Source organism: Magnolia sinica, chromosome 6 (assembly GCF_029962835.1).
Source record: "Magnolia sinica isolate HGM2019 chromosome 6, MsV1, whole genome shotgun sequence".
Lineage (NCBI taxonomy): Eukaryota > Viridiplantae > Streptophyta > Magnoliopsida > Magnoliales > Magnoliaceae > Magnolia > Magnolia sinica.
The window spans coordinates 81,072,517-81,087,715 of NC_080578.1; the positions used below are offsets into that span (position 1 = coordinate 81,072,517).

A 15,199-nucleotide genomic window follows, 5' to 3' on the forward strand; every position below is an offset into this window, starting at 1 on the left:
TTCTCTCTTTCACTCAAAATCCCTAAACCTAACCCTAACCCTAAATTACTCAAATATTGCCCCTTTTCTTACCCAGGGTTCCCCGAATTGGAATTTTTGAATCCCTTGGATTAGGGACTGATTACTACGCATGTGTGGATGATTATTTCTTATCTTTGAATGTCGTTTGGTTCATAATTTTTATTGATCCAGCCTTATCATGTGTATGCCTGGACCCGCATAGATTCCCCTTAATTGAATGTTTGGACATTCATGTGGGATATGAAATTTGCGTCATTGTTTTTGCACTAACATGATCTTAAGCTTGAAATCTCGCATATCATATTTAATTTTCATGTCCTGCATCAGAATTCCTCTAGTTCTTCATTGAACAAATTTGTACGACAAGGAAGGGACCAAACTAGTTTCCAACTAGGGAGAACAAGTTAGAAACCAAATTATTCTTCCCCATGGAGAGCTGCACCAATCTTAGGAATGCGACTTGAAGATGGGTGTCACCAACCCACACATCCTCCCAAAAACTAATTGACTCCCCGTTTCCAAGGGATAAGCCAACCCCATATATGATTTCCTGCTGTGACAAGATCCCTTTTCACAAACCAGAGGCTCTGTAGAGAGGAATCTTTAACCCACCTCCTAGCGTCCATACTTCCCTGCAATGACCTCTCTCGACCATGATCCTTCCAACTCCTCAACCTCTACAACCATTTTCCCAAAAGGGCTTGGCTCATCAACTTCCAAGTTTCTAATACTAGATACGCATACACATTGTCCAATGGTTTGCACACCTCTTTTCGTCCCAAGAGGTAAAAAAAATCTTCCTCTTAGCCGACCCTTGCCATAAAAATAATCTCTTAGCTTTTCCAGCTTGGCAAGAACTAATTTAAAGCATCTAAATAGAGACATGAATTACAAAAGCAGGTTTGATAGATCACCACTATCTCGTAAATGCTTTGCCGGTTTCCTGATGTTGAAGGAAAGTCTAAGGTAGGTCAAGGGAAAGGACCCTGCTTGACAGCCAAAGAACCAAGGTAGCTGATCCACTTTCTCCCAAGGCATGCGCACCGCCAACATCTTACTCTTGGCAATGTTCACTTTAAGGCTCGAAATAGCTTCAAAGTAAGGATGATTATTCTAAACTTTTCCACCATGTCCTCATTGGCTTCACAGAACAGAAGCATATCATCGGCAAATTGGAGATGTGAAATAAGGGGATATACCCTATCCACCACTCCAAACAAACATGGAGAAAGAGGCTCGCCTTGCCAAATTCCACTCAAAGGCTTGAAGAATCCTTTCTGAGATTTGTTTACCAAGATAAAAATCGAGCTGAACTAATACACTCCTTAAATCTTCCCTCTCCATCTCGTCCCAAACCCCATCTGCCTTAGCATATAATCCCAAAACTTCTAGATGACGTGATCGTAAGCCTTCTTCAAATCTAGTTTGCAGACAATGTCTCTTCCTCCCTCCTTGTATCGTGAATCAACACACATGAGTTATAAGAACACTGTCAATGATTTGTTTTCCCGCAATAAAAACACCTTGAACCTTAGATACAACTTTTGCTAAACTGTCAGAAATCTCGATCCCGATGTTTTGCTAGGATTTTGTATGTCCTTCCAATTAGGTTTATCAGCCCGAAATCTTTCATACCATCCGCACCGGTGACCTTTGGGATAATCGCAATGAATGACACTCCCAGTTCCATAAACCAACGACCCCTCAGCTTTTTTTGGGAGTTGGATATCTCAATGCATCATGTTTCGAATATAGAATGAATTTTTGATGAATCGGGTAATTCCTATAATGTCTTAATGCCTGGACCATTGTATAGAACACGAGATTATATGTGTAGTTTTTCCATACATCGTTAAGCTTCTCCTTAAAGAAAGCGATCGACTTTCACTTTCCTTCTTGACTTAACACTGCGCCAATGCCAATATTTGAAGCGTTGCTTTCCACTTCAAAGACTTAATTGAAGACCATAAGTGCAGAACCTAGAGCATCTGCCATCTTTTTATTTTTTATTTTATTTTATTTTTATTTTTTTATGGTATTTAAGCTTTGGTTCGCCACTTTACTTGAACTTGCCTTCATGCATGCTATTGGTGACAGGTACAACCAATGTTGTCATGATTGTTATTCTATCGTGAATCGTAATTGGGATAAATTGTGTCGCGTCGTGAATTGTATTGTAAATTGTAAGATTATTATTATTATTACTACTACTATTTTGATTTTCTCAAAAAAATATCATAAAAAATTTAAAAATGTAAATAAATCGGAAATTTTTAAAAAAAACACATTAATTATCCTTTTTCTCATGAATATGCACAAAAAAATGCTAATCATGACATTATCATGTGATCAACTGTATGTAGTGCATTTGTAGTGTATGAATCTGTCATTGTGTCATAATCAAGTTCAAAACATCAACCCTTTACCCATTTACATGTATTCATCTGTATAATTTTAAAAAAAACCTATACCCATTTACTTGAATAATGTATTCACTATTCATTTCTATAATTCAAAAAGAAAATAAAATGTCCAAAAAGTGTCCAAAATAAAATCTCATCTAAGTCGGTGCCATCGTCCTCATCATCACTAATATTAACATCAATGTTAGCATTAGGAATAGCATCATCTCCGTCTTCAAAATTTAATGTTGAAACAAATTCATCTTCCTCCTCTTCTCCCACTTTTGCTTTTCTTCTAATTGAAAGTTTTCCAGGACTTACAAAATAGTTTATGCTTATCAGTTTAGCTTAATTAAATAACAATATTAAGTGTAACTCTAAAAGTACATGACTATACTCTAAGATGCAATCATACCACGTCGCTTGTCTGGTCGTGAGGTAGAGCCTACGCATTGATCACCTTTAACGCCTCGACAAAACATTCACCCATGTTTATCCAGTCATTATCTGTAGGAAGGCAGGATCTTCTTTCTCGGTGATCCACTCATCATCAGATTCCATATCCAATTAGCAGATTAGATCGAGCCTTTGATTTTTCTCTCATCATATGATGGACTTGAAGTTGAAGATTGTATTTTACAAAAAAATGAGAGCATTCAATCTCTGCTACTCGAGTCTATTTCTCTTTTTAGAATGTATCTGCATAAACACATGGTTTTATAATTAACTATAGGATATACTTATTAATTAAGAATATGAACAATTAACAATGAGATTCATTAATAAATTTTCACTTGCTTAAAAGTACTCCAATTGTGCTTACAACCAGTAGCACTACATGTTAGATTCAAAATATGAATGGCCAGCTTTTGCAATTCTGGACACTCATCTCCATTACTCTCCCACTATAAACCTATGGATCATATAATATAAAGATTAAAGAATTAAATGCTAAACTTATTAACTTGAAAATCAAATAGATATTTAACTAGTTAAAGTTAACAAACAATTGGCAAGTAAAATAATTCAGAAGTTATCTGGTTGCTTTGTTGTTCTTGGTAACTTTGTGGTTTCTCTTCTAAATAAGCCATAAGCCTTTTAAACTTGTTCATTTGTTCATCAATAATGACTTCTTTCCTTGAATCTAGGATCCTTCTTTCAATAGAATCATATAGGCTAGTTTTGATTTTCAGATCCGCATGAACGTTCTCATCACACTAAAATCTTGGATTTAGAAAGTAGGCTAGTGCATGGAAGGGCTTATGGGGCTGAAGATTCTACCGCTCGCTAATTATGTCTCAAAACTTCTCCTAAATTCTTATTGTCTCATTTGCTTGATCCATTGCTTCATAAATGTATCTCAATTCTCATGGCCGGCCTCTCATTTGAATCAACCAACCTTAGTACCTTAGCTAATGGAAGAGTTGTCTTCAAACAATAATTGATGGATGGCCAAAGGTCTACATTGGCTAAGACTATATCACGTACGTACTTTCCCCTTGCAGCCTTGGAAAAATTGCTCTTTTCCCATTCTTTTGAGGTAACCATTGACCTCATGTCAATCCTATGCTCATGTATGCTTGTCAGTGTTAAATAACATATAGCAAATCGTGTCATAGCTGGTATAGTCAACTTGCCTTTTGTATGCTTTTTTATCAAATTTAGACCCAACAATGTTTGTAAATGTAGATAGTGTCAGTTATAACTCTTTCCTTTGCCATAGTCTCTGCATGTACTTGCAATTTTCAATGTCTGCAAGCATAAGATGTATGCAATAGGCTACATGGTGACCAAAATAACTTCTTCTCTTCTCTATCAGCATTTGACCTGCTTTTACATATGCGTATGTACTATTTGTGACAACTTGTACCACATTCTCCTCACTTACCTCATCAATGATGGACTCAAGTAATGCTAATAAATTGTCCACATTCTTGGAAATGCTAATTGTTCCAATAGATTAAAAAAAAACGTACCACTTAGATTATTAACAAAAAAGTTGATAATCAACCGATTCACTCAATTTGTTCACCCGTCCAACATGATCGTACATCACGTTTTTGCCTGTTCTTTCTTGTACACCTCAATTGACTTCTCTATGTTCTCAACTTTCAACTTTAAATTCTTGTTTCTCACTCCATGATAAGTCAGAAGCTTCAAACCCAATTCGAATGCAACAATTGCTTCCATCATTGGTGCGAAGAGGGGGCTCTTCACAAGATTGAATGGTAGAGCATTTTTGTAGAGGAGACATAATCTTTATATTGTTTCTTCCAAATTCTATTTAGAGTGGCTTGTTGCTTTTTCTTTTTTCCCACTCTTTCTTCCAACAAAGTCATCCATGGATGTCCTCTTCATTTCTCCTTTATCACTGTCACACAATTCTTCCATGTCTAATGTATGATTGAAACTCTTCCAACATCATACATGACTTCTTCTTGTTTTTTTTTTTCCTTTTCACTAGAATTATTGTCCAATAACATCTTAAATTTCTCCACTACCTCATTACCTACTTGTGAACATGCAATTACATTTTTCTTCTTTTGGACAAAGTGATGTTTCATTCGGAATACACCTCTCTAATAACTCTTCCTACAAAAATTGCATTTAAAGTGAAAGTTATTGTTTTCATCCACCTTTCAGTAATAATCTAAAGTAGGATCATTATCTTTAGCCTTGAACTTCTTCACTATCTTCAACAACAATCAACACAACCCCACCTATTAGCAAAAGTAATTATTTAGCCTAAAAATCTTTAAGATTCAAAAAAATCTTAAAGCAAACAAAAAACAAAAGAAAAAGACATAAATATTGAATATTTTCAACTTTTTTATCCTAAAAAAGGAACAAAAGAGCTCTTCAGGAAAAAAAAAAAAGGAATAAAAGAAAGAAAAGAATATACAAGCATTTTATGTAATTTTGTACCTATTTTGATGTAGAATTGTAATGGAGAAATCGGTGTTCGATTATGTTGACTGATGAAAAAGATATGTTGAATTCTTTCCTCTAGGTTTTTTAAGCTTAAAAGCTCAAAAAATCCTATCTCCCTCTCTTAAAAGAAACAAAAGAGGGCTTATGTTAATGCGGGCGGGCCTTAACAAGCTTTTTAATAATAAAAGACCAAAGAAAAGGGAAAAGCTATCAAAAATGGAAAAATGATTTTCCACCAATTTTTTTCTTGTGGTTTATACTTGGTTTCGAATTGTACGATTCACATACAAATTGTATGATTCACACTGAATTGTGATTAGTATTGTACACCCACCGATACGATATGAATTGTATGATTTGTATTGTGAATTGTACAATTCAGATAACACCAGGTGCAATAATTGTCTTGAAATTCTGAATAAATCTTTGGCAAAATGTCACCAAGCTATGGAGACTGGAGAGAGCGACCTTCGGAAAGGTGACCAGTCCTAGAATGCCATTGATGAGGAGAGACATCTGTCTGCAATACAATCCCACTGTCAATGTAATGATGGCCATTCACTTCATGTCCTCTATCAATTTTCCTCTTCATCTTTAGATCTTGAAATTCACAATAGGAGGGATGGAATGTGACAAAACAATTTAAGGTATTAGTTAGCTTACTCAACGATGACAAACTTGAAGGAAATTTAGGAATATGAAGTACTAACGATAATGAAAGAGTTGGGGTAGGGCGAGTAGTACACAATGCATACACACGGGTTGAAGTACCCAAGGATCACTCTCAGAAGAAGCACAACAAATCAAATATGATTGAACAAGGGTAACCATGGAGGATGATGCATGAGTGGAGCGATCTTTTAGAAGCTTGGCATACTCCTTCTTGGACAATGTAGTTGTATCACATGCAATACTTGGCTCAGAATTGGTGGAGACAGACTTAGAGACAACCCTTAGAGCCATCATCTAAGGCACGAACCCGATTTGCCCAAGCTGGTTACCAATAAGATCCTAATACGTATCAACTGTGTGGTTATTTAGACCACAGTAGTTATATTGCCAATTACTATGACCATGACCACGGTTGCCACCAAAGTCTGTGCCGCGACCTCCCCACATATTCTTGCCTTTGAAACGACCTTCCCCATAATCTTTATTACCAAATCATCACCACAGCCACAACCATCTTGACTTTTTCCATCTCTTCTACTAGATGCAAAGACAAATACATATTAATTAGATCAGGATGAACTCAACGTATTTATGCTGCTTGTACATTGAACTCGGGCAAATGCCTCTGTGGCAGATGGAATCGTCACTACCCCCAAGATCTGAACTCCCATAGGCTCAAACTGAGGATGAAGGTCAAAGAGGAATCTAGCAACATGAAATTCATCTCTCTGCCATCTCGTGGTCTGAGTCTCATAATTTGTATACAGGGGTTGGTACACATTCAGTTCCTCCCACATGCTTCGTAAGACTGACTAATATTCCCCTACGCTCCTATCTCCCTGTACTTTGACCTATCATGGTGGTAGTATATGAAAGTGGGCCTCACACACCTTCATGGAACATGATTACACAGCCCCACCAAATGGTAGGACAACGATGAAAACCAAATTTGGTTAAATCAGCCCTCAAATAACTTAGGGTTCCACCTCAAGGAGATCAAAGAAGAAAAAATAATAGGAAATGTGAAAAAAGAAAATGAAACAAGGTATTGGATCAATGGAGCTCCGATACCATGTTCCAAAACTTGAAATAGAGAGAGGGGGAATGAGAGAAGATGAGGAAAAATAGAGGCCAACAACAACACCTCTCATGCTCCCACCTCTTGCTTTATTATATTAGGGCTTCACTAATTAACACAAAATTACAAGTATGCCCTTCAAGCTTAAGTTATTGTATTACATCAACCTATTGGCTTAAACCTTAACCCAACACATGTTTAAGCCCATAAAAGAAAGCAAATCACATGAGAACCCAAGCTAGCCCAATGGCCTATACATGTGACATGTGGAACCACACATTTGGTTAGTATGGGGGTGTAGCACTAATTCACTCTCTCTATTTTCTTTTTCATCTCTTTTTCTCTCTTTTCTATTTCCCTTCTCTTCTGTTTAATTCTACAATTACTATAGGTTATAGTGATCCTAGTTGCTTCAGTTTCCTTGGACAATCTAATCGATCGATTTGAACTGTCCATTAACTCCACAACACGACGGGGTTTTCGGTGAGTGGCCATCACCGTGGGTTTGCTCCCTACAAGTGTGGGTTCAACTTCCCTCCTCTGCATTACTTATACACGTGGTTGCGGGTGATTGCGTGCATCCTCAGGGAATAATCTCACCTCAAAAGGGGTGGGGACACCTTGTGTCATCTAAAAAACATTTAATGGGCTACCATGTAGAAATCACACCAATCGGATGATCCAATCCATCCTTGAATTGACCTTTTTCCATAGCTATCCATTTTCCAATCCATGGATGGGATGGTTACCGTTGCTTAGCAAAAGTGATTCTTTTGAATCATAAGCAATTAATGATGGGCCCTAGCAAACAGATGGATTAAATTGTTGATTGAACCTATTTTTGTGTAAATGGTATTGATCGTCCAATTAAAGGCCATTGATCAAATGGTTAACATTTGTCAGATCAGCATGATGCTTGCACGCTAGCCCATGAAATCTCTGGACCTAATGAACAGTCTAGATAAGTTGACTGTACTAAGTGTCTCAATGCAACTAGGAGCCCTGTAATTTATAGTGCTCTAAGAGAACTGGAGCATTTCCATAAAAATTATGCTTATTTCATTGTCTGACTATCAGATTGGTGGATATTTATTGGACAGTCAAGAACGAGGAATATTCAGTGGTCCTATTTCAACAAACAAGTGTCCACAAATCAGCAATTAGCATCGTTTGAACAATCTGATTTGGGACTGTGACTTAGCAATAGTGCGTCCGACAATCTAATCGGTTTATTTTGAGTCAATATATGCTGTGTACAATTTCTGACTGCAAGAGTATCAAGCGTCATAGGCCGCTGGAGTATTTTATAATTCCCCTTTAAAGCATCACTAATATCAAGCCATGTGTTAGAGACTTTTCAGGCTTCTTTATTTTATATATATAGAGAGAGAGAGGCTCTTTTATTCCAATCCACGTATGGTTTGTTTTTCTCTTTTATTCTTATATATATATATATATATATATATATATATATATATATATATTCTGGATATGCATCGCACGTCTCAACAATACGAGGGATTTATATGAAGGGCACGATACGTATCGACAATACAAGGGATTTATATGAAGGGCATGGGACAATAGTTTGCAATATATACTGCGATACATCGCATGATACCAGGGAATTCTATAACTTCCTGATAGTTTTGTATCGATGCTGGAATCATTGTTCATGAGTGACTTCTGGAAGTCAGTTTGGGCCAAGACAGGAAGCAAGTTGAAGTTTTTTGAGTGAGTATCAACTGCAGATTTTGGACAGACTAATGTTGTCGGCAGAAGCTTTGGAAACCTCTCACGATGTCTCATAGGAGAACATATTAGCATGTGGCATCTTTTCCTGTCCCAACCAGAGTTTGCTTCCAATAGTTCTGTAAACTCTAAAATAATAGGGTTATCCCCTTTTGAGATCCTTGGTGGACTTAAGCATCAATAACCTATTGATTTGGTATCTTTACTGCTCAAAACTAAACTGAGCAAGAGGAAATGAGGTGTAAGGCAGCGTTCAGTAATGAGAACTGCAAGGAACGTGCTGATACGAGGTGACATCACGTGCAGTTCCAGCAAGGTGACAAGGTAACGGTTCACCTCAAGACTGAATGATTTCTTGGGGATCCTAAAGCAAACTACATTTGAGAATTTTGGGTGCCTACTACGTGAAGAATCATGAAACAACTGGGAGAAAATGCATATGTCATTGACATTCATGTGAACAAAAGAACAACACTCTCTTCAATGTGGAAGACAACTACTTTGGGCATTAGGATAACGGGAATGCAGAAAAAAACATTTCAGGTTCGGAAATTCCATGACAACTCGAGGAATTAATCAAAGATGATGAGATTGAACAACACGTGGGTTTCAGTAGGGCATTTCAAATGCATCAACCCTGAGCTCCATGAGCTCACCGCCATCAAAAATGGAGTTTGGGTTCTTTTCAAGTAGGTGGGAATCGATGCAATCACACCCCATCGCACATGCCTGCACGAGAAGAGGCCTGGATGGGGTCCACTAGATCATGAGAAGAGGTCTCACATGTGCAACTGTCAATATCACATGTGCTAATGTGCCATAGGTGCAACATATGTGACTATCCATCATAGAGCACCATACATGTGCCAACATGCCACCAGCCATCTTTGAGTGCTCCACATGTCAATACGCTACATGTCCCAATGTGCCAAATGTGCCACCGTCATCTTCAAGTGCCCCCCATGTCTAACGTGGGCTGCCACCACCCATCCGTTAAGTGGTAAGTGCTCCACATTTCCCCACATTTCCATATGTTGCACATTCCAATGCCCACATGTGCAACATGTGCTGCCTTCAAGCATCCACGTGTGCTAATGTTGTGAATGCACCACCCTACATCTTCAAGTTCTACATGTGACACGCATCATGTGTGTCAATGTGCTACATGTGCCATTGACTATCTTCAAGCACCTCACATGTGCCACCATCCATCTTTAAGTGTCTCACATGTGCTATTGTCCATCTTCAAGCTGCCCACATGTGTGAGTATGCCACATGTGACAATGCGACACATTTTCCACTGTCCCACATGTACCAATGCAACACTTGTGCGATAATCCATCTTCAATGCGCACATGCTGCCTTCATTCTTCAAGTATTTTTTTTCATGAAAAATTCATTTTTTTTAAACAACAAATTTGGAAATGAAGGAAAATTTTCTAAGAGAAATCTTGTGGAAAAACAATTAAGTAAAATGGCTTTTCCTTCCTCAGAATTTCCTAAACATGTTGTTTTCCGAGCAAACACCGTGTCCTCCTCTGGTTTTCCACAAATCCAAACAGGCCTTAAAGGCTTGTTGAATTTCCTAAAAATTGTGATTTTTTCTTAAAACTGGAAAACAACATCCGTTCATGATGGCGTTGCTCACGTTATCATGGTGGGGCAACCTTGTTGGATGGGTTGGATGGCATATATATTGCACACACAAGTTGGCAGGTTGGATGGTATACATACTACACATCATGTGGGCCCCACATGCCAAGTGTTGTAGGACAAGCTTATCCTACATTTAAATTTTTTTTTTTTTAAATTTTTAATATTTAAATTTTAAATACAGGAATTGGCCTCTTATTTATAGTTTTGTGGGCTAAAAAAGTGCTAATCATTGTTAGTAATAATTATTGATTATAAATTAATTTGAATATTGGGATATAAATATATAATTAATTCAAGTATTGGGCACATATATAAATATATAATATTTAGCATCATCAGCATCATCATCTAAGCCTTATACCAACTAACCAAGGTCAGCTGCATGAATCCTTTTCCACCATTTCACTCTATTGAGGGTCACAACCTTAGACTATAGGTCATCACGTCTTTTCGTACTGCCTCCACTAACATCCATTTGGGACTTCCCCTTACCCTTTTGGAGTCCTCAACTTGCACCAACTCATTCCTAAACTGCGCAGTTCTTGGTCTCTTTTGCACATACAAAAACCATCTAATGAGTCTACTTTCCCTCATCTTATTACCTGTTGGTGTTATTCCTAAGTTCCTACAAATGCTTTCATTTCTATCATTCTTCGTCTTTGCACTCATCGATCTCAACATCCTCATTTCAGCTACACTCATCCTATGAACATGTTGTTCCTTAACTGCCCAACATTCTTTCTCATAAAGCATGGCACTCTAGAGGCCCATCTCCATTTCTTCCACTTAGCTTGAATTCTATGGGCAACATCTGTCTCAATTTCTTCATGCTTAACCTAAGATATTGAAAGTAGTCATTTTGGGAGACTTCCTATCAACAATCTTAACTAATTCCTTGTTTGCACTCCTATTGTTACTAAAATTGCACTCCATATGCTATGGTTTAATCTGACTTACTTTCATTGTTGTCAAAATCGTTATTGTATCGCAAATCGTACTAGGGTTTGAATCGTATCGAATCGCAAATCGTAAGTTTTTTTCCCTTAAAAATTGATTTTTATTTATTTATTTATTTTATTTTAAACTTAAACAAAACAGATTTTTTTTTTTTAAACTCATCAATCTTCCTTTTGCCATCAACGTGCACTGAGTAATACCATGCCATGATAGTGTTAACGGAATCTTATTCCCCTCTTTTTTCTTCATCTTCTTCTTCTTCTTCTTCTTCTTTTCTTCTTCTTCATTTTTATTATTATTATTATTATTTTTAATTTTTTTTTATTTTTTTTTGTCTTTTAAGAAGTTTCCCTTAAAAAATATATATACAAGGGTCCGTTACTTATTTTTGTTCTTGTTACCTTTCTAGAATGTAGAATCACGGTGGAAAAGCGACCTTTGATACTGTAGACCAATGAAAAAAGATATTTTGATTTCGAAATATCTTTCCAGAATACATATAAGTTATAGCATGATCGTAACCATCCATAATAATATTACAAGTCATACATCAATTTGGTGTTTCGACTAGTTAAGAAGTAAGAAATCACAAAAAAAGCTACATGATTTAATGTTGAAGAGAATATTTATCGTTTAATCTCTTACAAAGAACAAATAAAATAATTTACCTTTTCTAAACGATTCTTAAAGCTCCCACCAATTTAAAAACATAAAATGATTTTAAATGAAGGCCAAGTGAAGCTTAAAATAAATGAGAACAAGTATGATTTGAATTGTAAATCGTAGGATTCAAATTATATAATCGTAGGATTCACAAGAAAAGGGATTCAAGGTTGGGATTCAAATCATTTTGCTTAAGATTCGACTAAAATTGTATATCGTAAATCATAAATTGTAGGATTTTGACAACACTGCTTATTTTAAATCCTTTTGATTCTAAAGCGCTCAATAAATCTAGCTGTTTTTACTCTCCCTCGTCTTGTAAATCAAAACTGTCATTTGCAAACAACATACATCATGGAGCATGTATATAAATATAATAAAAATAATATAATCAAGTAACCTGGCCCAATCATTAATCAGGCTCAAATTTATAACCAAACCTGCACCCATAACCATTTAACTATACCATACCTGATCTCTGTCAGGCCACCCATTGTGCCTACTCGGCCCATTGTACCCTTAATTATGTTATGGGAATAAATATTTTGGCTTTGTACAATTCTCTTGGTAGAAGAAAGGAGGGGGAGATTTTCATCACTAGTCTTCGGCTACTGGGATTTGGGTTCGTGCAATTCCCATTGAAATCATTTGATGCTTCCAGTCATGTCATTTAGATGCCTAATGACACATTGAAAAGGAACCTCCCTAGAAAGAATCCTGCCATTTCTCTTCCCTGCCTTTTTGCAGTTTAAAAAACCTCCTTATGAGTACTTGGATATGCTATTGTAAATCTGGCATCTCGGTAGGTCGGAACTGAGGATATGGTCCTTGATAGAGGGGAATGGCAGACTAGGATTTGTGTAGCTGACCCCAAATAGTTGGGGATAAGGCTTAGATGATGATGATGATGATGCCAGAAGCTTTACTGACTCTTGCATTCTCCTTTCAGATTCATCACCAATTTCCTTACTGAGAGAAGCTATGCAATTGTGTAATTGGAATGGGTGTCTAGTAGTACCCCATTTCTGTAACCAAACCTTTAGCCAGCTTCTCTAGTTGTGGACTGGTGTTGGAGTCTTTTGTTCCAGAAGGTAAGTCGTTGAATGCAACATTCTAAAATTGGTGGGACTCAAGTTTCCCATGTGTTGCGTCCTTCTTGGGGCCTAGCATCATAACAACTGCCCAAGCAAACTCATCATCATTGTCTACCGTTATCCCAAATAACTGGGGTTGGCTACATGAATCCTGTTCTGCTATTCTACTCTAACGAGGGCCATGACATCAGTTAGACCATAGGTCATCAGGTCTTTTCTTACTACCTCCACCCATGTCCTTTTGGGCCTTACATTTCCATTTTAGAGCCTTCAACTAGCACTAACTCACTCCTAACCGGTGCATTTCTTGGTCTCTGTTGCACACGAACAAACCATCTAATGAGTCTACTTTCCCTGATCTTATTACCTATTGGTGCTACTCTTAAGTTCCCTCGAATGCATTCATTTCTAATTTTGTCCTTCCTCGTCTTGCCACTCATATATCTTAACATCCTCATTTTGGCTACACTTGTCCTATGAACATGTTGTTTGTTAGCTGCCCAAAGCAGGGCTGGTCTTATAGATATTTTATGAAATTTCCCCTTCAATTTGATTGGTACATGACAATCACATAAAACTCTAGAGGCACATCTCTATTTCTTCCACCCAACTTGAATTCTATTTGATTTAGTGTGGATATTTCAGCTGACATTTACCTATATGATTGGATGGATGATCCCTTCTAAAACTTTCTTCCTTCAACTTTTTTCCAGCGACAGAAGTACTTTCTTTTTGGTTGTTGTATCTTATATTATTTTAAAAACCCGCCCAGGGTTTGGGCGAATGGTCAGCATTGTGGGTTTGCTCCCCACAGACATGAGATCAATTCCCCTCCCCGTGCTTTACCCGATGCATGTGATTTGCAGGTAATTGCTTGCATCCGCAGGGATTAGACTTGCCTTACAAAAGGGCCAGGGACACCCTGTCATCATAATTTTTATTATTATTTAAAATGACTGCAGTCAGTCAGAATAAAACTAATTTCCACAATCTAAAATGACAATCAAATAAGCCTTTGTTTTTCATAATAAAAATCTGACTCTTTCATGTTTATTTGTTTGTGGTTCTTGTTCTCGTTGTTGTCGATGGTGGCAATAATGTGTTCTTGTTGTTCTTGACATGACAATGGTGTGTCTTTGTTGTTTTTGATGATGGCAATGGACATGCAATTCTTTTGTAAATGATAATTAATGAGAATTTGTACAGGTTCTTAATGTTGTCTGTGATGATCATTGCGATATATGTGCTGGGCAGTTGTGACAATGATGCGTTTTTGTTGTTTTTGATGACGTTGGTTATGATTGCAGCTAACAATTTGGAGGTGGACGCACTTTTTGTGTACACAAAAATGGGACACATGGCCTCTCTTCTGTCTCGTTGCCGTCCTGACTGCCCAATCTTTGCATTTACAACCACGACATCTGTTCGGAGGCGCCTGAATCTGCAATGGGGCCTCATACCCTTCCGCCTAAGCTTCTCGGATGACATGGAGAATAACCTCAACCGTACATTTTCTTTGCTTAAGGCAAGAGGGATGATCAAGTCTGGGGACCTCGTAATTGCGGTCTCTGATATGTTGCAATCCATTCAAGTGGTGAATGTCCCTTAAAACAATAGATTGCATATCTCTTATTGGATGATTTTGGAACAGTTACTTCCACAAGGTGAGAAATTATTTTTGTTTGGTTTGGTTTCTTGATTGAAATTTTACAAATTTTTTTTAGTGCTACTTTATGAAAATGTGTTAGCTTTGGTTCCATATACAACCCCTAGAACTATGGATTTTTAATTTTATTTTTATTTTTAAAAAAGAAATGAGAAGAAAGTAACCACCTCATTTGCAATAGGCCATGCTAATCTCCCTCCCTCCCCCTGTGTGCACGTGTGCGGGTTGCTCACTACAAGTAGCCCGCACCCTCCGTCCGTGCGCACGCACCATCCTCTCTCACCAAGCAAACCTTGAAAAGATGTCT

General features: G+C 37.3%; 1 protein-coding gene across 1 annotated transcript in view; it reads left to right on the top strand.

Annotated features, from left to right (window-relative positions):
- The window catches only part of LOC131248927 (pyruvate kinase isozyme A, chloroplastic), a 35,856-nt gene extending 20,871 nt beyond the window's left edge, over window positions 1–14,985 (top strand). The window contains exon 6 of the mRNA XM_058249453.1: window positions 14,534–14,985. Within this exon, the coding sequence (XP_058105436.1) occupies window positions 14,534–14,835 (302 nt within the window). The 3' untranslated portion in view covers window positions 14,836–14,985. The remainder of the gene's footprint in view (window positions 1–14,533) is intronic.
- Window positions 14,986–15,199: the final 214 nt, after the last annotated feature.